General features: G+C 45.2%; 1 protein-coding gene across 1 annotated transcript in view; it reads right to left on the minus strand.

The window, feature by feature from the left end:
• The window catches only part of WWOX (WW domain containing oxidoreductase), a 973,003-nt gene that overhangs the window by 706,456 nt on the left and 241,167 nt on the right, over nucleotides 1–25,380 (minus strand). The window contains exon 6 of the mRNA XM_079906570.1: nucleotides 15,541–15,629. Coding sequence (XP_079762696.1) covers nucleotides 15,541–15,629 — 89 coding nt within the window. The remainder of the gene's footprint in view (nucleotides 1–15,540; nucleotides 15,630–25,380) is intronic.

Here is a 25,380-nt window from a genome sequence, read left to right on the forward strand (position 1 = left end):
CTGAAGGGCTAAATCTGCATCTGGTTACCCCTGTGCTCCTACATCCAGCACCATGCCTGAACAGAAGTGTGTTGAATTACCAAATCCCTAAGAATTAAATAAGATACCACTGTGAAAGCTCTCTGCACCTTTGCTCACACCCGTTCACTGTCATTTGGTTTTTAAAGTATTGCAATGCATACAGTTTGTACTTTCATTTTAAACCCAAAGAGTCTCTTTCTCATCATTAACCACCATGCAGTTGTTTATGTACCATTTGCCTAATTTTTGTCAAATTTATGGAACCCCTGTATATATATATTTTTTAATGCACTGGAAGCCAAATCACCTGTATTTCTCAGCCTCGTGGTTTGCCAAAACATGAGCAGTCAGTTGCTGCTCTGGTTTGGGATTTTTAAACTTGGTACGTGTTAAGATAAATGCAACACTTGCCTGCGTCCATCTTATATATAAGCGGTAAAATGTGAACTTCGCGGAACTCTGCTCTGTGGCTCACAGAGCTTGCGCAATGAGGCTGCTCTGTGGCTCACAGAGCTTGTGCAATGAGGCTGCCTGGCAGTGGGGGCGGGGGGGTAATTAAATGAATGGCCCATGTGGACTTACAAAACACACCCATTACGAAGAAATCAGAATTATCCAGGAAAATGAGGGAAGGACTAGAGCCGGCAGTAAGTCACTTGTTATGCCGACTAAGAACACATTTACCCTGACAACTGAAAACACTGTCTCCTCTCTCTATGACTTCCCTGTTGGAGGGTCCTAACGGCCACACCAAGCAATGTCTAATACGGGACCGTATGCACACGGGGCTCCTGGCGTTTGTTGACAGTGCTTCTAGTAAAATAATACCTGGACATTCTCTCTAAGCAAAATGCATCCCTCCAAGCTTTTTACTCAGTTGATAAGTGGGGAAAATAAAGGCAATATAGAAATAACTAGCCTTTCTAGAAATGCACTAGCATTGCTTCAAATTAAAATAATATTTTGTGGACATGAAGCAATATTGAGCATTACAAGCCATCGTTTACAAACTCCTGCGATACCAGGGATGCATACGTTCTGCTGAAAAAAATCATGGGAACACTCATCGCTTACATATTTATAGAAGAGCATTAAGGACTAGATGATGATTTCATTACCATTATGCAAAGACAGCTTATTTTAAAAACACCTTCTGCACCTACCATGAAGGGAGGGAGCTTTAACGCGGCGTGGCAGAGGTGGACTTTCAGGGACAATGGGGAAAAAATTACCTGGGGAATGTGCTTATGCACATGGTCAAGTCACTCAAACAATGAAACACCTCATGCATTTTGTACGTTTCCTTGCCAATGAGGGCTCCTTCCTCTGTTTTGCCTAGAGATATATGGAGCTGCAACAGAGTTCAGAAAGCCCCTGACAGCTGTGTGCTGCCACTCAGACCTGAAAGATTCCATGTTATGATAAAAATTAATGTACTCTGACATCCTCTGGGACTCCCTGGGCCCTGGGAATAGCTAATGAAGAAATACAACCTTGCCGGAGAACAGCACGCGGCTCTGGAGTTGAGGATGAATTCAGATGCGGTAGCCGTGTGGCCCCGTCTGTCATCATCTGTAAAGCAAGTGGACCCTGGCGCCAAAGGGAGTCGGCACTGATTGGTTAGAATTATTTTCTGGGTCACGGGAGGTCAAATAAACAAAGAGCTTTACGAAATAATTGAGCCCAAGTTGGATTCAGCCTGTCACTTTGTGCTAATGTCCTCTTCTTAAACCAAACAAGGATCAACATCTTGGGTCTCCTGTTGGCTATGATAGGTGTGGACTGGAAAACTTCTCCCCAGGAGACCTGCTTCCTTAGTGATTACAAGACCACTGGGCATGTCCCAATGGACACTCATTCAAGAGGGGCTCAGAAAGGGTCTTGGTGTTGAGCCTGGGAGGGATGCTGATTCCCAAAGAGATGTTTCACTGTCCCCACCAGCCTACCTTCCAACACCGTTAGCCTCCAAGTATCACAATGTCTTCCCAGAGGGCAGAATGAGAATAATGTTCACGGCAGCATTATTTACAGTGCCAAAAAGTGGAAAAAACACACATGTCCATCAACTGATGAATGAATAAACAAAATGTGGTCTCTATCCGTATGACGGAATACTATTCAGCCATAAAAGGCAATGAAGAACTGATCATGCTACAATGTGCATGAACCTTGAAAACATACTAAGTGAAAGAAGCCGCTCACAAAAGACAACACATGGTGTGATTCCATCCATATGAAATGTCCAGAATGGGCAGATTGGGAGAGAGAGAAAGATGAGTGCTTGCCTAGGGCTGGAGGGGGTGGAAGGATGGGGAATGACCGCTAACCAGCACGGGGATGGGGTTTCTTTCTAGATGTGAACACAACTAAAAACCATCAGACTGTATACTTCAAGGTGGTGAATTTTCAAGTACGTACATTAAATCTCAACTAAAAATAAAACTAACTTCCTGGGCTCTGAGAAGCCTGCTGTACATTCTCACAATGACTTAAGTGGTCACCATCTCACCCACACACCCCCGCCCCCCTCCCCTGCCGGGCAGCTGTGGCTGACAGCTCTCCAGTCCCTGTTCACTTTTCCCCATGCTTCCACCACGAATGGAAACTGGGACTCAAGCAAGATAGAGTCAGTTCAGAGAAAGTAAGGTTGCATTTCCTTTTTTAGACAATTGATAGGTTACACAAAGGTACGTGATTTTAGTCTGTGACATTATTTCAGCCTATTATTAGAACTTTACCGTGTCAAGTTGAATTCATTTCTCAACATCCAAATTTTAGCCACTGTTTCAAAGATTAGGTTGAAATTTTTAAAAATCTGTTTCTTTCCTTGACATATTATTCACTATATTTTCTCTGACCTTATCGTATTATTTTTCTAATTTACAATCTCCACTAAATGACTGTGGAAAACCTTGGGGAAAAATGTATTAGAAACATTTTTTTCAAAAATATTTGAAATATATCTTTATACACATACATATTTAATGTCTTTTCTACAGAATGCCTATCATTCTATTAAAAGTAAAAAATCAGAAGGTGATATTCTAAGATACAAACAGTGGTGATAATAGAGGGGTAGTCATAGCGTATTCATGGATGAATATTTATGTTGTCTTAGATGTGCTTTAAAATAATCTAGCGGGCTTCCCCGGTGGCGCAGTGGTTAAGAATCCGCCTGCCAATGCAGGGGACACGGATTCAAGCCCTGGTCCGGGAAGATTCCACATACCGCAGAGCAACTAAGCCAGTGCGCGACAACTACTGAGCCTGCGCTCTAGAGCCCACGAGCCACAACTACCAAGCCCATACGCCGCAACTACCGAAGCCCGCGTGCCTAGAGCCCATGCTCCGCAACAAGAGAAGCCACTGCAATGAGAAGCACGCACACCGCAAGGAAGAGTAGCCCCCACTCACCACAACTAGAGAACGCCCGCACACAGCAATGAAGACCCAATGCAGCCAAAAATAAAATAAATTTATAAAAATAAAATAATCGAGCAAGAGAGGGGCTGAAGATTGAACAAAACTGACCATATGTAGATATTTACAGAAGATGGGTAAAAGGTATGGGAAGGTCCATTATAACTCTTTTCTTTCTTATGTGTATTTGGAAAATGACCCCAGAAAAAATTCCAAGAAATAAAGACAAATTAAGGGAGGGCCAGGAAAATGGACAGTTTTCATGTTCACAATTACTCTTGTCCATATTTTTTCAAACGTTCTACAATGGGCATGTACTATCTTTGTGGTCACGGAACTTGTATAAAATAACATTTATTCATAATGCCAAAATAAATATCCAAATAACAGCAATATAAGTAGGTTTAACATCTGTTTGAAAAATCATAAAGGCAGTTAAACCTTTTAAAACAAAATAGAATTAAGGCCAAAGTGATTGCATCAAAAACCACCCCCAAGAAGACACGCACAATGAGAAACGCAGGACGGGAAGCCACAGCGGGAACTGAACGGCAAAGCCCCGCTTCCGATGGGGCGGAAGGGGACGAGCTGCAAATAAATCAGAAGTGGACCTGATGCAAAACTCCACTCAGCTTGGAAAACCTGCCCACAGGATGAGAGAAAAAGACGAACTGCCTGGTCCAAGACACCTGAAGGTCAAACAGGACTGAGGAGCCTGGGACTGAAATCTACTTTGGTGCCTGGGTCTTTAAAGGTCACAGCAAGCTCTTCTCTACAATTAACATGTGAAGCCTTCCCCCTGATAGAGAGGCAAGTCCTGCTTCAGAGCACAGCTGAGTCAGAGGAAGTTCTGGAAAAATTAGCAGAGCCGCCTGATGGAACTGTGCTTCTACTACTGGAAAGACCCGAGGAGGAGCCTAGGGCATCACCATCCAAGACAAAGAACGACCAGGACACAATGGTGAGTGAGAGAGCTGGACAACAGCTGGTCCTTCCTGACTCCTGGTCCAGTGCCCAGTCCCCCTGACCCACTGCTCAGCTCCACGGAGCAACCCCACGCCTCTGCACCAGTGAAGGACACCTAAGGTGTCTCCTTCTGTCCCCACTGAGAAGTGGGCTCTCCTCTCCATGACTGCAATGGGCTCAGATGACATGACAAAGCAACTGAAAAAAGAACTTCCCTAATCGAGAGAAACCTTGTCTTCAGTACTAAACATCTGACTGTAATTAAACGCCACTTTTACAAATACTTCAGATCTAAACGGCACTGCCTAGTGTTTGATGAAGAGATGAGAATTACACGTAACTTTCCTGGAGAGTAATCTGCTTTCACAGATCAGAAGTAGAAAGAGATACTCATATGCTTCCACGCCGCAACTGCTCTTCTAAGAATTGATCCTAAGAAAATTAGAGAGCCAAAAAGAGATATGTGCAGGCCATTTTCATAGTGCTTATAATAGCAACAATAAAATTAGAAGGGACCTAGCATCCGAGAATTCAACATTGGTTAAATGCTTTTACCTATACGCAATGGATTACTGGATTCCAGCTGATTCCACGCACAGCCAAGCTGGGAACCATGGTGACAGTCTCTTGGGAGTTTGCTGATCTTACATGAGAAATCGAGGCACTGCTCTCCTTTTAGTGGGAGACATTCCACCAAGATCCATTTCCCAAACTTCTATCAGTGGTTGACTTACCCGTTACTTGTACTTCTGAGACAACCTTTTTCTTCGTTCTGTTTCTGGTTATCAACTATTGCCTAATGTCGGCTCAAATACCTGTCTGACTATGGCTCAGTGACTGAACTATAACGGCATATGAAGCGTAGAAGGCAGACTGAAGAACTTTGCCACTGATCGAGAGGATCCATTTATATTTGGGGGGATGACAAGATATTGGGGATTTTCTCACAAAATGAAGAAAAAGAATGGCTCACAATATTAAACACACAGTGCAGTGACAAGTGGATTTTCAGCAGGCTGCCACAGTGGAGCGCTGGTGATTTATTTCAAACGGATATTCAAGTGTTTCGGCTGACAAGAAGTAGCTTCTCAACAATTTACTGGGGGGAAGAAAACAGACGGTTTCCAAGTTATTAAAATGCGACTTCAGTGTGGTTTAAGCACCACTTCCCAACAGGTCAATTACAGGTGAGAGGAGAATTCCGACATGACAGTGAGGGTGGTTATTGGTACCAGGAGGAAAACCGAGCTGGATTCATCGGCCAAGCTGGGAAGTAGAATTCTGAACCACAGATGCTGAAATGCTTTTTTTCCGAGACTTACACAACTCAAGAGTTCTCTGAGAGTCGCCAAATGTTAACCCTAACATCACGGGTTTGCTGTGTCCATGGCTGTGTGGGTCAAAGAACAGCTTGGTCATGTGACCCAAGCCCACACCAGGTTAGAAGGGCAGTTGTATGCTATGTGCCTGAAATAACTATTATACAGGATGACTTTAAAATTTGTTTCCCAAGATTCACATACGTATAATCTCCACACCACCCAAGGAGGTACCAATTCAACCACTTTGAATGGCTGAGAATTGGCACCTTCAAAGCAAAGTTCAGTTCACCAAATGGAACAATGTGTTTCCATTTTTGGCTTCCCTCCCTCCCTCTTTCCCTGCCCCCACCCACCCATCCACCTATCCATCCCCTTGCTTGAGTTTACTATATGGCAGTAAAGGTAACAATTGCCACGGATGATGATGGTAGCAAAAATGATGATTCTACCTGAAATGTATTAAAGGTTTACTAGGTATCACGGACTATGTTTTATACACATTTTGTTATTTAATCCTTTCAACCACCCTGCAAGGGTATTACCATCACCTCCCACTTTCACTGATGAAGAAACTGAGGATCAGAGGGATTAAGGAATTTGCCAAGGTCACTATCTTGGTAAGGTGTGGAACAGGGATTCAGAGCTAAGACGAAGATGAATTAGCAAAGGTTTCTGTTTCTCTGGGGCTCAGTCTAACAAAGAAAAATCAATATAGAGAAAAGCGTCCCCAAAGTATTCCAAGCACGATGATTGGGTGTGTCGTCGATGCTCCGAGAAGTGACTCATCAATTCAACCATGGTGTGAAGGTAAGAGGACGGGACAAGGGAGGCTCCGTAGAGGATGCGACAAAGTCATCCAGGGAGCAGGTGAGGGCCAGGCAGGCGGGCAGCGGCACAAGCCAGGGGCACAGGCCCCGAGTCAGGAGGCAGAACCTGTCAGCATCTCTGTGAGCAGAGTACAGAGGCATGGGATTGGGAGGACATGGCCACAAATAAAGGAGGAGGATGGACCAGACTCCAGAGGCCTCGGTGGGCCACACCAGCAAGCGCAGTGCTTGTAGCTCAGCTGGCCAGACACCAAGCAAGGCTCTTCCCCGCAGGAAAGGATGAGGGCTGGGCTTGCATTTGAGAGGCACCACTCTGGGAGTTCAGATGTGTGAACGGCCAAGTGACCCTTTGGTCCTCTTCTGTCTACCTCACGAGCATCATTATGAAGCCAAGTAGGAGCCAGGGGGAAATGAACGCTGACCCTTGGAGTAAATGTATAGAGGTGACTGCACATGCGAGTAAACGGCGGCCACCTCTGCTTACACAGACGCCATGGACAGACACCCAGTAGGAAACAGTTCTGGGCACCTTAGCTGAGGGGATGAGCCCCTCTCCGACTGGGTTTGTTTACCTCTTCTAGACATATTTCAGCAAAACCATTTCCTCTCGGTGACAGGATATGGCTGGAAGAAGCATCCCCCTCCACTCTGAAGTGACCTTAACAACTGTCCCAGCAGGCAGGGGTTGTCATCCACCTACTGCTAGGACACACCTCCTTCAGAGGAGTGAGTCTGACATGACGCATTTCCCAAGTGAGACAGATCTTTCTGATTTCCCAAACCACCCCCTAAGCGGAGCTCAGCAGCACAGCAGAGTTTGGGCCACGTTCTAGCCTCACCACCTGCTAGCTGCCATGAGCTGGGTCAAGGCCCTTCATCTCTGTAAGCCTTGATTTCCTGATCTATGAAATGTGGTTGATCATCGTATCAGGCTGAACCATGCGACACTGCCTTTCTTCTACAATTTGTGACCTACCCCCAGGAAGTCCTTGTGGGGATAAAATGGGGTGGCAGATGAGAGCTTAGCTGTGCATGGCGAATAATAAATAGGTGATAAATATTAGCAATTACTATCAGCATTTTATGGTTCCAAGTCCCAAGCAGGGCTTCAGTGTCTTCATTATTTAAACAATACCTGCTTGTCTTAGTTGACCTGCTTTCCCATATGGTGGTATTTCCACGACTCAGCACAGCACACTGTTCTACTCAAACTCTTATCTCTTCCCTCAGCCTCTAAGGAACACAGAGTGCTTTCTGCAGAGAAATGAAACAAACCATGCACACACTGGCCATACATACTTATTCATCTGGACCAAACCTAACGTAATCCAAAATGGAACGTGTTTCTCATAGTGAGACAAGATGCTCTTCAAATGACTTATGGCGTTGGCCAAAAAGATCATTCCAGTTTTTCTGTAACATCTTACCAAAAACCCTGAACGAACTTTTTGGCCAATCCAATATGCTGCAAGGGACAAGGGGTTCTACTCCAAGGGTTAGCAAACCACAACCCCCCAGACCGAATCCCTAATCCAACTCACTTCCTGTCTTTCTAAATAAAGTTTTATTGGAACGCAGCCTCGCCCAGTCACTTACACATTATCGGTGGCTACTTCTGCATTACTGTGATTACTGTGGTCTCGCTCTACACTAGCTGAGTGGTTGCTAATGAGACCATCTGGCTCATAAAGGTCAAAATATTCATATAGATATTTATATAAATATTTATTTACCTGATTCTTTTTATAGAAAAACTTTCTCAACTCATGCTCTAGTCCAGTGCTTTAAGTGATCACTGTTGAACGCCACCAACAAAGTTCGGATTCTTTGCTGGAGTTGAAGACGAAACACTGGCTATATATGTACTGGTGGGCTGGTGGGGGGTGGGAGAAGGCAACCACAGAGTAATCGTATCTGCTTTCCAAAGCCGGGTGATTATTCTTACTGGAAGGGAAGTTTTTTTGTGTGTGTCTTCAATTAACATACATCACTTTGACTTCCGGAAACATGATAGTGATGGCTGAACCTAGAATTCTGCTGGGAAATCAAAACTGTTTATTTTGCAAACATCACTGTGGTTAATTCAAATACATTTTCACGTATTCCTTGGCAGTGATGACTTTTAAGGATGGCAAAAAGGCTCACTGAAAAAAATTTTTTCCCCTAACAAATTTAATTGCAAAGTGGCCCTTAATTTATTTAACAATTATTCTTCTCCAGTAAGGATACGTTTTTGAAGATAGTCATCACTGTGTAAAGTTATCAAAAAATCCTTAAGCTTCACAAGTATTTTAAGAGAGAGAGAAGGCACAGGAGAAGGAAGATGGCAAATCGTTTAATGCCGATGTCTAGCCCAGTTCCTGGCACTGTTGTAAGCGCTGAATAAATAACGACGTGAAGGGAAAAAAAAATTTAAATAAACCAAAAAAGGAGGGGAGAAGAGGCATACGGAGTGCTCTGGTATCCCAGAACACAGAGGTTAATGATTTTTACTGTGTCCCACTACACCTCACTTATTCAAAGCAGGCTGCCCTTAAGGCCACTCAAATCATCTGGAAAGAAACCAAGGGAAACAACAGCAGCAATGGCAAAGGAAACAGAGCCAAGCCATTTGCTCTGAAAGAGAACTGTGAAGTATCCCTCAAGTCCATGGCTTTGTGAAGAGTAACAAAGAACAGGGGAAAAAATACTCAGTAGAGTACTAAGTACTCCGTGATCCTCAGTGGAACATTACTATAGTAACAATATTTCTGCCCAGTGCTTCTCATGCTTATAGCTTGTGGGCAACATGAAGCTCACGTCCTCTGTACCCTTGGTTGCGAGGAATCTCCAAGCTCATTCCTAGGCCCAATTTTTTAACAACTGTAAAGACTTCATGAGAGCCACACCTCCTCTGGGATCACATCTGACTAGTCCACTTTGATCCCCTTCCCCGGTTTAGATAGATCTCTTACTTGTATTGTATCATACTGCATGCATTTTTAAAAACCTCTCCAATCATTTTAGGCTCAAGATAAGAACAAATGCACACACAGTCACAGGCACAGTGCACTGAGATGCGTCTGGTTATTTCACGCATCACAGCTTTTCTCCTCAACAACCCTGAAAAGTCTATGCGAGAACCTGCTTTATATAGACTTGGAAAGGGAGGCCCGGGGACACGGAGTGCTCAAGGCCACACAGCTAGTAAACAGTAGAGCTTGGATTTAAATCTAAGTTCAGTTGATCCCAAAAAACTCTGTTCTTTTCACTACACCAGAGCTTGGCACACTATGGCCGTTGGACATAACCAGCCCATTTCCTGCCTTTGTAAATAAAGTTTTATTGGAACACAGCCATGTTCATCCATTTAAATATTGTCCATGGCTGCTTTCATGCTACAAAGGCAGAGATGAGTAGTTGCACCAGAGATCTTATGGCCTGAAAAGTCTAAAATATTTACTCTCTGGACCTTTACAAAAAGTCTGCTGACCTCTGCACTTTACTCTTTTGGGTTAGTATTTTTGTTTAATAAGGGATGACAGTACATCATCTGTTTTAGAAATATTTTTTAAAGAATTATATAAAAGCATTTGATGCCTAAAGAGTTAAGTTTCAGAAGGCAAAACATTTACTTCAGATGGAAGCGTTCTTCCCTGATGTTTCTAGATACAGTAAATGCTTCACAATGTGAATTGTTCCAACACCTCGAGGTAGAAAATCTAGGGGAGGGGGAAGAATTCACTTGTAGATTTTTTAAATTTTTTCTTAAAAAGTCGTAATTAAGATCTAGATTTAGAGAGTTTATTACAGCTCAAATCTGCCTCTCTGGTTTTCTTTTCTTTTAGTTTTCATACTTTGTAGAAAAGCAAAGCAACATGATACTCTGTTAGGCAAACCAGCAATGGATTTCTCATGTTGAGCAAAGAGCAACACAGATATGTAGGCTAAAACATTACTCTTAAAACTGAGCTGAGGAGAAAAAGGAAGATTAAGCTGTAATTTACACATTGGTCTTCAGGGTAATTTATCCCTCAAAATTTAGAATTTATTTATAATTTATAGCCCACCCACTTCCAAAGAAGGATTTGAGACAGCAAAATTTGGAATAAGCATCCAAGAACATTAAATCTGGGATTAGTAGATTCCCAAAGTCCTGAACTTTCAAGTTCTGAAAGTAATTTAGTAAAAAGTGAAAATAAATAGTTTTGCTAAAGATTTTCCCCTCAAATGTGTAAACAGTAAAGAGGGAATAGAAAAAGTATTCTTTCATTTTTTTTTTAAACATCACTATCCTATAGTATTTTTAAGTGAAAGAAAGCCTAATTTCTTTAAATTATGCTGGAGACGGAAAGTTGGAAGGAGAAAGCAGAAATCCACGACCAAAAATGAAGTTCTAGAAATCTTTAGAACTCCATGTTATTTTAATATGATCGTACTATCAATTTCAATTAATTTCCATGATGACTCAAAGCCCTCGGTCAATATTATAAGAGCTGATTGGTAGCCGAGATCCAAGCAATGCATTTTCTATGTTACGTGCCATCACCAGCTTTTCAGCTTCCAGGACTGGAACCAGATGCCCATTATTTCAGGAATACATAGGACGCAAACTACCAAACAGCATCTGATGAAGGAAAACATATTTACAGAGCTCCAGAAGCTCCTGAACTGCTGTTCCAGGCCCTGTTCAAAATGAGTGCTTTCCGGTAAACTAAGCAGTTAGAACGAGGGATAAAATTGTGCAGAAGTATCACAGACAACATACTGCTGCTTCAGAGCCCATTCCAGAAAATCCCAGTACTGGGTCTGCATGATCAGTGAGGGTCCCAGCTCTTCATACTCTGATGGATACCTCAGCCTGCGAGGCAGCGTGGAGTCTGGCTGCTCTCCAGGACTGCAGTTTCAGCAAAAATACCCTTCAAAACTCAGTTTGGTTGGGACTTACCACAGGCTTTGGTTTGGAACTTTCCAGTAATGCCCAAAATAATTCGACCTGAGACACACTGGCCGACCACCACCACTGATGCTGGGGAGGACTGTCTGAAAGCAGACTGAGGCTTCCTGGGCTGACCACCCAGAAGAGTGAGTGGAGCAGAACAGGAGAAATGGATGAAAGAGGGGGGGTGGGCAAAGAGAGAGCGGGCACAGGAACGGGTTGGTCAGGGCGGGCAGAGCCTTAAGGAAACGCTTTAGCAAGCAGGCACGCACGTCCTCCTGATGGAAGCCTATACCGCCACCGACCAAGTATTCTTGCCAAAAAATTAAACAGCAATTTGACCAAGCCTCTACAGTTAGCTACCTTTTCACGGGAAACGTGGAAGACAAAAGAACGAGTTAAAGGACACCACAGGGGTGCAGTCACTGAAGTACAGACCACAGAAAACTCTAGAGGACACACTGGTCCTTGAAACAAATATGTTGCATTAAAATTTTTTTGTAAGAAATTTGGAAAGGGAGGGAAAACCTATAGGTTAAAATGCATTGACCTTATGTGATTCCGGATTTAAACAAACAAAGAGAGAGAGAGAGAAGAGAAATACTTATTGTCTTAAATGGTGTTAAGCCACTAACTTTGAGTAACTTGGTTCTCAGCAATTCATACCAATCCAGAAATCCACACTGAAGAAAACGCCTGAAGGGTGAGGTGTAACGAAAAGAGGGGTCCTTGTGGATTCAGACAGACTTGGGCTGGAATTTGGGATCCACCACTTGCTAAAGTTGGGACTGTGAGTTGGCCTCTCTGTGAAAAGCTGGAGCCTTTCCATGTGAAACAGAGATAAAAATGACGAAAAATGCCTGGGGTGATTGTAAGGAGTTACAGAGAGAGCACGTGAATAGGTGCTCAGCAGGTCGCCTTGCACGGAATACACAAAAAGTCGAAGAGGAGCTCTGATCTGTATAATCGCTGTTAGCAGTGCTCATTCGGAAAGGACTCAGTCCCCACCCCGTGCCACACCAGCCACCCCCGGCCCCTCCAGAGTAAAGGAGGAAGAAGAGGTCCCAGAAGAGGCTGAATCTACATCCCCTCCGGTGGAAGGCGGACAGAGGGCGGCCCGGCCCTTCAATGAGCTAGATCTTCCAACAAGGTTTGCATTTGCATCTGTTTCTACCTCTTTAGGTCTCGGGCTGCACACGCTGCTGCCCATCCAGGTACGGGGAGACACACCTGGGCTGGGGCATGAACCGAGGGGATACACAAGGTAAAAAGAGCCTGATCGTACTTCTGGTGTGCTCGCAGGCAGGCTTCAGAACAGAATTCCACGTGGTAGCATCCACATGGAATTTCGGTGTCAGAGTTTTTCCTCACCTCAGGCCAACAGCATCTAAAGGGATGGGTTCGGAACTGGCAGCCTTTCTTTCATTCGTCATTATGTTTTACACACAAGGAAATTTTGATGCCGAAAGATGGGAGGGGACGATGAGCAGAGAGTGACACGTGTTTTTACGGCAGCTCAGTCAGCAGCACTTAAACTCACTTCTGACACTTCTCAGAATCTACAGACCTGGAAGGACTGAACTGTCATCTGCCTATCCAGGAGAGATTTCACTTTGGCAGTGTTTCAAAAGGAAAGTCGCTCGCGTCTTTTATGCGTATTTTCACTACCACGCTATTTCTCTAAGCCCATGAAAAATGCTGGACTCTCAAGAGACGGATAAAAGGAGGTTTGTGGTACAGGGTTGGCTAAGAGGAAAATCGCCTTTGTTTCTGAACCTAGGAGTACAAAAACTCAGAGTCGTTTGCTAAAATCTAGAATTAGGGCAAAATGGCTGCAAGCTTTCCTCCAAGAGTTTGGGCTTGTTGATTACAGAAGGCAGTTGGATTTGATGATTTCTGAATTACTTAACGGTTAAAAACTAATGGTCCCGTTAAGACTTGGAAGATAGTCCTATTATGTAACAGTTGGCTCTCCTCGGCTAAATGGTTCCCGTCCAACGTGGTCTGAAACCAGGACTGGAGGAAGCATGAAGAGGCAGTGCAGCTCAGCTCCCACTAGAGCAGCACGCTGTCAAGGAGAAAGAGGAGAGTCACAACGGAGGAAAATCCTACATCTGCCACCAACCTGCCAAGTGACCCTGTGAAAGTCACTCAGTTTCTCTGATCTCGGTTTCTGGCACATTAAGAACGACAGACAGTGCAGCGTGGTGGTTGAGGATGGGGGCCCAGGAATGCCCGACTGCACGGGATCTCAGCCCCTCTGCTTCCTGGCCACGTGCCTTCAGATAACTCACCCTCCCTGGTCTCATTTTCCTCATCTGTGTAATAGACATAATGACAGCACCCACCCCGAGGGTTGCTTTGAGAATTAAATCAGAAAAAGCATGCAAAGGGTTCTGGGTATGGGGCTCATAATAGGCACTCAATAAATGAGCTGTTACTGCTGCTACGGTGGTGGTTATTATTATTCACTCCCAAACAACCACAGAAATACAAGGTTGAGGAGAGTCAGTCACTAGCAGGAAAACACTGCCTGCTTGCTGGCCACTGAGACAATGGCTCGTGTGAGGTAAACTGGGCTTCTGCCGGCCACCACTCTCTTCCCAGAGCCGAGAAGAGAGCTGGGGCTTTGGAGGCATGCGTTAAATGCCTGTTAAGTGAATGAACAAGCGGATAAATGAATCAGGAAGGGATAAAAAAGCAAATGTCTTAAGAGCTACTGCTCTATCCTGAAGAGAGGATCTCCGAGACCACTGGCACGGGCTCGCAGCTACCAAACGCTGCTGAGAGCGCACGCAGTAGGGCTCGCCTAGGTCTGCTGGCCGCGTGGGGACGGTACCCAACTGTTCGTAGGAGCGCAGGGCCGGCACCTAAGGGGATGGTGCAGCTCCCACTACAGACTCTGAGTTCACATTTCAACCTCAAGTACTCAGGCTACGGGATTGCTCCAGAAAGGGCTTTAGAGAACAGACTTCTCAACAGTCTAAAACAACAGAGTGAAAGACTAAGGGAGAAATAAGAAGAACTGGCTACTGGACAGCACTGAGGGGTCAGATCTGAATATCTGGTTTAAGATACCTCCCCTTACATCCATCATCTGCGTGGAGAACTATAAAACCAACGACCCCGACAGAGGCGAACCCCCAGACAGTTTGTCATTTTATCAGTGTTCTCCGAATTCAGCCACTCGGTGCCCCTTCTGGAACTGTTTTATCCTTGGCACCTCCTGTACCATTATTAACTTAATCCCTGTGTTTAAATCAACTCACTGAAAAAGAAAAATTAAATGAAGTTATTTGTTAAAGAAATTTAAACCACTGTGTTAAACGAGAAACCAGTATTGCCTGCCCTAAATAATATGAGGGAACTGTAAAAATAAACACTTGGAAACAAAATATTGTAATGAAAATGAAGCTAACCACCACTGCTTTCCTCAGCTCTGGCTCTGAGGGCTGCTCTGTTAGAAAGATGTTGGCAGGGATGGCAAAAAAAATCTGCCGGTCCCTAGCGAAGGCTTCCTCCTTCAGGCATTTTGAAAGTCTGAGAAAGATGAGGGAATAAAAAGGAGGAAGTTTCTCATGATGTGAGTCCACGCTTTTGGAACCACATTCACGCACCACGTTAAAATCACTGCAGGTTTGCGAAACGGCAGAATCTGCTTCTCGTGCTCTGACGTTCAGCCCCCTTGCAGGACTGGAGAGCGGACCTTACTTGTTTCCAAGTGCAATTAAAATACACTTTTCCTCGATTCTGGGAGGCACTGCAAAAATATCTGTAATCAGGATGCAGCTTACAATCGGGTGGCTTTTAGGAGCCACTTTTACTGCTGCTTAGTACTGTCTTTCCCTTTTTATCTGGGCTGTTATGAGATTGATGACGCATCTCAAAATGAGGGTGACTCAGAGTCAAGAAAATACGGTACACCTTCACTGGGCCAATATAAATGAGCCTCCCGTCTGAACGCCAAGACAACACAATAGCCTTCCGGCCTCCCCATTGTGTTCATCTGATAAAGACATTACAATACAAGCTATTATGATCTATAACCCTCCACTGGAACACTCACACATTCTTGGCCTTGAACGCTTGAGCAAAATGCTGCACGCTATGGAGCAGAGCGAGGTCCAGGGTCATTGCTTCTACCTTGGCTTTATGCTGGAATGAGAGAAAATAAAAAGAAATGATAAATAACAGCAAGTTTAGTTCATGGTATCAAGTTACAGTAAATGTGTTATGGAACATGTCGGAATTCCCCTGTTTAATATTAGACGCCCAGAGAGAATATAAATCATCGGAATGAATGGAAGAACGGGGCGTTTTACTGCCAAGTTGAGGGAGGATGGGAGGCTGGGACTCTGCTGAAACTCCATGCTGGGGGGTTGTGCTGTTTGACTCAGCGCACGAAACAGGGTCCTAAGGGTCCTCGGGCTCACACAGCTCCTCTCCATCTGTCTCCTAAAAAAAACTGTAATGATAGGGCAACACCAGGACAAAGCCTGGCTCCTGCAAGAACTCCGGAGACCACGTGTTAATCTCAAAAGCTGCCCTCCGGTTCTGAAATGATTCCACCAAGCCTGCATGAAAAATGAGAGACAATTCATGTACAGAAAGTACAAACGCAGGCAAAACTCGTTTATATCAACGGAGCCTGACTGCTCAACACCTCCCTGGTTTAGTAACCCTGTGAACCCTATAGATGGGCAGGGCACATATGGATGGAATAATGATGCTATTAATGAGGCCACTGATGTCTATGCTGAGCCGATGGTGGGTGGGCACTTACAGGCGTCATCTCATTTCATCCTCAGGACAACTGAAGGATACGTTTGTAGTTTGCCTGTTTTACAGTGTGGCATCTTATAAGAGATTGCAGAGCTAAGAAGTGTGGACGGCAAGACTTCAAGTCAGTCTGACACTGGCTGGAGCCCAAGTTCCCTCCTGGAGCGACACCAAAAGGACTGCAGTGGTCAGGATTTGAAGCCACCCTGTTCCACTGCAGGGCCTCCTCGCACACTTCTGGAAAGATCAGAGTTGCCTTGTATTTACAGAGCCCTCCCAATTTTTGAGTCTCGCTGGACTTTGGAGTGTGAGCTGAAATGCTATCACTTCTTAGACGTCCCTCCGCTGAAGGACAGACTGCCAGGCCACCTGGCTGTTCAGGTGAGCAGATCCCCATAAAACGAACGGTGAGCTTGGGAATTCTTGTCTAGACTGCGATGTTAAAGTAAGACTATGGAGACTAACACAGTACTAGAATATTATGAAGGGGGATGCAAACGGCACTGCTGGGGACATCCTCCACCCGAATGGATGCAAACTGTGCTGAGAAGCTTCGTGTGTCTACAGCAGTTCACCTCTGCCGCCTAGGTCCTGGGCTCCGACCCAAGTCCCGGGCCTTGAACAATACATGTCAGGCCGAGGCAGCAGGAAAGCACACTGACTTTGGGCCCTGTAACCTTTCTGAGCCTCAGTTCCCTCATCTGTAAATGTGAATATTATCTACTCTCAGCGTTGTGAGATTAAGTATAAAGCATCTAACATCCCGCCTTGAAGAGACAAAGTATTTCATCAGTTTAACCAAGAGGAGATTAAGATGCCCGTGGTGACAAATTCTTCCCCTGAGGCCACTGTGTAGTAAACCGTGGTTTGGGTGGGCAACAGTGCAGCAAGGTGGATGAAACGATGTTGACGACAAGCACCGGTGCCCCCCGAAGACCACATCGGACCAGATCACTGTTGGCTCCTGGAGGATCCAGGTCCTGCCCACTAACAGAGCCCAGTTTTAGGGAAAGGGCGTAGGGAGGGATTCAATGACCTCCCCAAACCCCAAGAGCTTATCAGTGGCAAAGGCAAGCTGGCCAAAGAAGATCTAAACTCCTCAGGTAACAGCAGCAGATGCTCAAACCTGCAGATTTTGGAAGACGGAGAAGTGTTTAACCTGATGCAGGAAAAGGGCAAGTGCCAACACATGGGGTTTTTTTTTTTGCGGTACGCGGGCCTCTCACTGTTGTGGCCTCTCCCGCTGCAGAGCACAGGCTCCGGACGTGCAGACTCAGCGGCCATGGCTCATGGGCCCAGCCGCTCCGCGGCATGTGTGATCTTCCTGGACCGGGGCACGAACCCGTGTCCCCTGCATCGGCAGGCGGACTCTCAACCACTGCGCCACCAGGGAAGCCCCAACACATGGGTTTTGTTAGGGAAGTATTGCACCTGGAGGGTCCAGGTAAGGCAAGGCCACACCCCTCATCCTACAGGGAGGGAAACTCCCCCAGGAGAAGAGGATGCACTTGAGTGATACTGTACCCCATGGAGAGCGCTTGGGTCTCCAGATGGGGAGCAAACCACCCCCCCCCTGCTTTCTGTCTGCATGACGGATATTTATCTGTGGCTAAAACCTCTTCTGAGTGGGAAGTCTGCTAATGGCTAACTTGTCTTCCCCACAGATTCTTATGCCTCCTAAATGCTCAACTACCCAATCTGATGTTCCGAGTGAGCGAGTAAAGTGGCCTTTCACCCTCATCCTGCCCGCTCCGGCCCCAGCGTCTCCCGGCACAGAGCACGGCACGCACCGCCAACACAGAATCTTACAGAACTTTGAATGGATCACAAGAGGAAAGTCAACTATTTCATCTATTAAGGAAGAGGTGGTAAAGACATTGCTCCTCTCAGCCGAGCCCCCAATGGAAACCCCAAGGGAGACGCTGGCTACATATTAGAAAAATGGATGTTCATTCTTCCCCCATAAAACAGGAAGAACATTCCCAGCTGGTGACCCCAAAGCAATATTTCCAATGAAAATGATGGCGCAGCCCAATGGGCCAGCACGTTCTTCTAAACGTGCAACTTACACGTGGTAAACTGTCTTCTGGTCCTCCCCCTTCACTTGAAGATAAAGCACAGGGCTGCCACTACCAATAAGAACAAAATCAGACCATACACATCCAGGGGGAACAAGGGGTCACAAGCCATCAAGTAGTTCAACAGACTAATCCACAGGCTGTGTGTTACTAGGCTCCTGGGGACAGTGATTCACGTCCACACGCAATTACTCAGGTAATTCTCCTGCCCTCGGTATCAGGTTTCCTGTTTCTGCTACTGACCCTGAGAAATGCAGAGAAACTGTGTGCGCAATTCAGTTAAGTCCAGTGAAGGAAAAACACAGCTTTCAGAATTAAGGTGTGTGTATGCGTTGATGTGTGTGGGTTGGGGGGTTTGCTCCTCCGATTGGCAGACAAACTTAATGTGATAGAAATGTTTATCGTGGGGCATGCTCTAAATGAGAAGGCAGGGGCTGACGGACTGCAGACAGAAAGCATTTCTGAGGGATAAGCTGCTGATTGCTAGGTGAAAGCACGAGGCCCCATCTGCCAAGGTGAGCTTTCCCGCTGAGTCTGACTATGAACCTGGGACTGGCCACAGTTCACTATCTTGGTATAACTCACTTTTGCTGCTGTTGTTGTCGTTAACTTTAATTTGGAACGAATTATAGACTCACAGGAAGTGGCAAAAATAGTAGTGGGAGTGCCCACGTACCCATCTCCTAGCATCCGCCGAAGGGGGCATCTTACCCAAGTATAGCACATTATCAAAATTAGAAAATCGACACTGTCACAGTGTAATTTATTAGACCGCAGACATTACTTGGATTCCACCAGTTCTGGGACGCACTCAGTTCCTTTTACTTGGAATAACTGCGTGTATAATTCTACGACATTTTATCACGTGCACAGATTCAAGATACAGAACTATTCCGTCACCACTAAAGAACCGTGGAGTTTTTTTTAAGATGTTTAATCTGCATATGCCGCTCAGGATGTGAAAAGTTCAGGCTGTTTGGCCAGAGTGTGCTCTCTGGATTGGCAACAGATGCCCATACACAAAGCCCTAGCTTAAAACGCTTTTGCAGCTTGGAATAGCCAACAAGATACGCTCCTAATTCCTTAGTGTGGCTCACGCAAGTGCCTCCGTATTGATCAGGATGAGCTTCAGTAAGGAACAGCCCCCAAACCTCAATGTCTTAAGACAACAGACGATTATTACTTGCTCACGCTTCGTGCCCATCTCAGGTCAGTGGGGTCCTGTTTATTGTCGCTGGCCAGGGGCCCCATCAGGTGGAGCCTCCTCCCTGTGTAGCATCACCAGTCTCTACAGTGCAGGGAAGAGAATGTGACAAGGTGCGCGTGGAATGTCACAGGCTTCCACCCAGTGGTGACACGTGTCACTTGTGCTCACGTTTTGTTGGCAGAGTAAGTGTTGTGGCTGTGCTTAGCTTCGAAAAGGTGCAACCCTTTGCATGCCCAGCAAGAACAGAAATGCAAACATATGCACAATGAATAACAGTAACGACTAACACTCAGTCCATGATTTTGCCCCGTCTACCTCTCTAGGCTCATTTCAGGCCACTTCCTGCTTCATACTTTCCATTAGTGATAGAAAAATTTAGAAATGACAGATGAACGTGGCCAAAAGAAAGCATCTATAATCCCACCACCCCAATATTAACTGTTAGCTTTCCAAAGGTCCCTCCCCTCTTCCCTTCCTCTCTACCTATCCATCTATCCAGCCAGCCGGCCAACCGTCCATCCACTTAGCTTTGGTTAACAGAAACAACTTCTTACTAGAACTTTGAATCTTAAAATGCTATAAAATGCCTCTCTCAACCCTTCCCCAAATCCTCACCCTTTTCTTTAATCACACCAGTACACAAATTTATCATCTCAGGCAAAATAGGAATGTAAATTTATTTTAAATTATGTATACAGATGCTGGCGCCCATCGCTTTCAAAGAGAGCTGCACAGGTGGCATTCCACACACGAAGCACCAGGCAACGCCTAAGTCGTTGAGAAGCCAACCTGCTCCCAACACCCCAGGCTCAGCCAGAAAGACACAGGAATGAAGCAACCCACACGCTCTCCTTCCATTTCCCTGGAAGTCAGGGGACGCTCGGTGGCACCACAGTCCACCCACACTCTCAACAGGCCAAGCCTTCTTGGTTTGTTCTTTATAAAGTTCAGAAAACCTGGCTTAGTGACTCAGGAGTCTGCAAATGCAGAATCAAAGGGGTTCCTGGTGTTGTTATGTAACAGTGATCTCTCATAGCGTTTTACGCCTATAAATTAGCCAAGTATGACTCAGATGTGATACCGCCTGAAACCAAAGGAACCATATAGGGACTGTGCGGTATTTAAAGGGAGAAGTGGGAAGATGTTATCATCCACGGGAGACGGCAGAGTTGGGCTGACCCGGAACCACAGACCAGCATGACCACAGTGCTGACAGTGCGACTTCAGGGGAGCTGTGTGACTGCTCTGGGCCTTAGCACCAATGCCAAAATGTGCGTTTGCCTTGCACGATTAGGGTAAAGATGAGGTATGATGTATATAAGATATGGGGCACATAAATAATAATAATCATTTGTAAGGCCACTGCTAAAATGTGATGTCCACTGTTTGTTTTTCAATCATAAAGCATATTAGCAATTGCAGTCTCCCTTCTTTATTTCACAAATTTACCTGAAGTAGCTCAAAGTATGAACAGCAGCTCTGTGACGGAGGATGGATGATACATGACCCCAGAGCAGGAGGAAGGAGGCTCACCGAATCCCCCAGAGGCCAAGGTACCCCAGTTTCCAAACTCAGTAAGTGTTCTGAACCTGAAAGGTGTTAAGGCCATGGTGAAGGCCATAGACTCAAGCTGGACCTCCTGGGTCTAAATCCCACTTCTAACACTTACCAACTGGGAAAGTTACTTCTTGTGCAATCAGTTTTCTCTTCTGTAAGATGGAAACAAGAGCACCTGCTTTATCAGGAAATGAGGTGATATATGTAAAATCCTTAGAATAGCGCCTGACACCTGAGAAGTATTCTGTAACTGTTACCAAGGAACAGTATTACTCTGATTGCTTTTGTTGTTGTCTTTAGCACTGTTGTCAACAACGTCACCATCATGACCATCATCATCACCATCTGCACTGAACTGCTTCACTCTTCACTGAGACAGGTGAACGGGGCCCAACTGGCCGATGGCAGCAATCTGAGAACCTGGCCATGTGAGCCCTCGCCCCACAGTACCCTCCTTCCTTACAGTAACCCTCTGTGGGCAGCTATTATCACCCGCCCATTTCACAGGTGGAGAAAATTAAGTTCATAAAGTGACTGCATATCTTCATGCAGGTAGTAACTGGCAGAACCACAATTCACACCAAGCCATGATTTTAATCCCTACTGCATACTCCACAATGCCCACATGGCCCACCCGTCCTCATGCCCCTCAGAGGCCTTCACACCAAGGCCAGTCCCAGGGGAAACCACCAGATCTGTAATAGCCTCGTACCGAGGCAGCATGCTGTCCCGTTCCTGGTCCACAATAAGAGAGACAATATTTACAAGAGTGAACTCATTCACTCATTCATTCACTAACTCTGCCTCTAAAGGTACACATATATTCCAAAGATCCCACCTCCTTTACTTCTTTTCTTTTATTCCCCATCATTGCAACACCACGTAAGAGGAAATATCTCACACCCATAATCCGCTTACCATCAATGGAAGAACAAAAAAGATAACATCTAATGGTAATAGGCCTTTGGAAAGCTGTATATAAATAATTTCAAGCGACCAAACATATTTAAAAAACAGATTATTCCTTAAAAACCATTATGAATTGTAAACTATGAATTAGCTAGAGTATATCAATGACTTTTCTCCACTATCCTGTAATGAGCCAAAAGTAGCTGGTCTGGGAACCAAGCTGTTGTGTGTGATGGGACCTCAAGGTGAACTCAGGTGGGCACACTTCAAAATACTCTCATCTAGTCCAGGAGTCTTGTCTCCTCCACTCAACTGGACCAAAGCATCCCCACTGCGCTCTTTCTACTCAATCCTAGCCTAGTAGCAGGTAAGATCAGCTCTTCCTCCTGTTATGATACAAGGGCCACCTGTGAGCTGGTCAAAAAGAAGAGCACACGGTAACAACTGTTGGAGATGGAAGGATAGAGAAACCCAGATGAATGAATGGGAGCAGGGAGCCCAGCCTCCAACACACCCAGAGGAAACTCTCTTTCAGCAGATGGGGACTCACCCTATGGAGCCACAGGGATGAGACTGACCATGTACCGTGAAGGTGCCAATCTATGTGAATTCGATGGGTGTGTGCCTACCCTCTCTTACACTTAGAGAAGAGTTCGTTTCAGGGTTTCCCAAAAAAAAGCTCTCATGTACATATATTTATTGATAACCAGAGCCAAAAACATAATGAGCATCTATGACAAGCTTGGCATTTATTTTTCATTAAAGAGTCATAGGAAAAAATCTTTTGAAGTATCTAGCATTTCCCCCATTCCACAGACTAGAAAACAGAGGCTGGTATGGTTTCAGTGGCACAGCCTAGTCAGACACAGATCCAGGTTCCCAACTGGTTGGGATGGTTCCAGGGCTCGTGTCCTCACTGGAGTACCACACCGCGCTGTAGCCCTGTCCGCATATTCTTCCACAGATGACGCTGAGAAGCTATGAAGAAAGTACCACCCTCTATATATTCCTGTTTGTGTCTCTTTTGCATCATATTTATTTCATACACTTCAAATTTACAAGAGAAGCCTAGTGCTGAAAGAGAAAATGTAACCAAGGCAATAATCTACATTCAGAGCTTATTGCTAACGGCCTCCTGCAAATTCTAATCCAATGGGCCCTAACTGCGTCACGCCGATGCCTCTCACCCTTCCACTTTACATTCACCTGGTCCTGACTTTATGTTCTGAAACCTTAAATACGAGTTGTCACATTTACAACAGCAGGAGACACTGGTGCTGAGCATGTTATTGACATGACAGTATTCACTGAACTACAATACAGACCTAACTACACTGGTTTCATAATTCACCAACATCCTATGCGGGACTTCACAACGCCAATTTCTCCAGTATCTTTTAAGTGATGTTAATGGTGGCCACGGGTGGTGGCGTTTTCGCTGGGAAAGGCAGGAGTAGATAGAGACTTGCATCTCCTTTCAGCTCTTGTACCTCTCAGGAGAATAACCCAAACCAGCATCGTGAGCGAGCCTGATGGGGAGTTTGCCCAACCTTGGGACAAGCCTACAGATTAAAAGGACGGACTGATACGCGCTCTTTCTGAAAAAGCATTTCTCCCCAAGGAGAAAGCGGAGCTTAAGAGTCTCTTTTACGGCTCTGCACACCTGTACCAATCTGTACACCACTGTGCCTTCAACAAGGAACATGCTCTTAGGGAAGAGTCCAATTTCGAAATAGGGAACCAAACCAAAAATGATCCTTGGCAAACCCCTGGAGTTTTTCTTACAGCCTTGAAGGAGAGGGGTTGATTTTGTCAGATCAACCATCAGGCAGCAGCCTTCACTCCTGAGCCCTCACGAGTGCCCTTGAACTCTGCCTTCCCCACTAAATTCGTAAACATCCCTAATGAGAAAATCGTGACCACGCTTTCTTCGTTATATACAGGTCAGAATTTCTGCCTTGGGTGGCTGGAACTCAACTTGCAGAATAACGGTATCAATATCTACAGGTAATTGTGAGGCTGATTCAAGGAGCAACTGCACCGGGTAACGACTCATTTAATTTGGTGTATGAGTTAACGCTCCACGGGAAGCAAAACTATTAAAAATGCTTAGACGGTAATAGGCACTATTTTGCACTCTGGATAAAAAAACGCTTATCTCGCCAGAAACAAACAAGAGGGTGAAAATATCCGAAAACCTTCCAACTTCCCTCTATGAGATGTATTCACTTTGCAGCTTAAAAACCGTTTCAGGAAGGACAGCAAATGGCACGGGAGTTTGGCAGTCAACATGATCGGGCATTTATGCCTTGCTATTGAAGAAAGAGCCTTTTTTTCATAGTGAATTTTTCATTCTAATGTAAGTGATGATTTACATTAACTATAGGTAAGGCACGGCTACATTTTCCTGAAGGATTGTAGGCAAGTAAAGACTAGCACAGTAAGTCGAAGCGTAAAAGCTTTCTCTGTCATAATATTTATTATAATGGCATATAAAATAGCTGAAATAAATAATAGATGACTAAAGGTAAATTCATATGATAAAGAATCCTTCAGTAGACACCATTACTTTTGACTGTTCTAGTTTTATATACAGTTGAAGACTCTTAATAAACAGGCCCTATATCTTATGTAAGTACTGGAAACATCAACGCTGTGCTTTAAAGGCAACAGACTGGACATCAGCTAATTTACTGTATAATTAGATCCTCAACAGGAACAGTCTATATATTTTGAATATTTAATAGGTGGGGTCCTTAATGAAACTTGTTAAGGAAAGGGCACTGGAAGCCCCTTCTTTGGGGAAGTTGCTGATAAAAGAAAAATCAGTGTCCCCCACCCCACAAGATTCAGAACGGTGCATAGTTTAAAACATAGAGATGTGGGACCTGTTGATTATCTGCTGACAGGTCAACGGTGGTTAGTTAAATTGACTAGCGAGAGACAAACAAGATTTGTCTGCTGTGGTTGAAAAGCTTCTGAATTCCACATGAAGGACCTGTGAAGTCTGAAAGATGCTCAGATGGAGAGAGACTCTCTTCATTACCACCCTCAGGATGCGGAGGAACACACACTAACCAGGATGCAGAGGAACACACACTAACAGGCCAGTGTCTGCCTCAGGGCTTCTCATCCAGGGACACGCCACCCCCAGGGGACATCCGGCAAGGTCGGAGACATTTCTGGTGGTCACAATTTGTTGGGGGGTGGGGGGCTACTGGTATCTAGTGGGTAGAGGCCAGGGATGCCGAACATCCTACAACTGCCCCCAGATGGCAACGGTGCCGAGGCTGCCTGTGTGAGTTTAGTGAGAGGAACCGCGATTCACCCTAAGTGGGCTTCAGCGACTTAAATTCATCCTTATTTATAAAAATAA

Source organism: Stenella coeruleoalba (genome assembly GCF_951394435.1).
Source record: "Stenella coeruleoalba genome assembly, chromosome: 20".
Classification (NCBI taxonomy): Eukaryota; Metazoa; Chordata; class Mammalia; order Artiodactyla; family Delphinidae; genus Stenella; species Stenella coeruleoalba.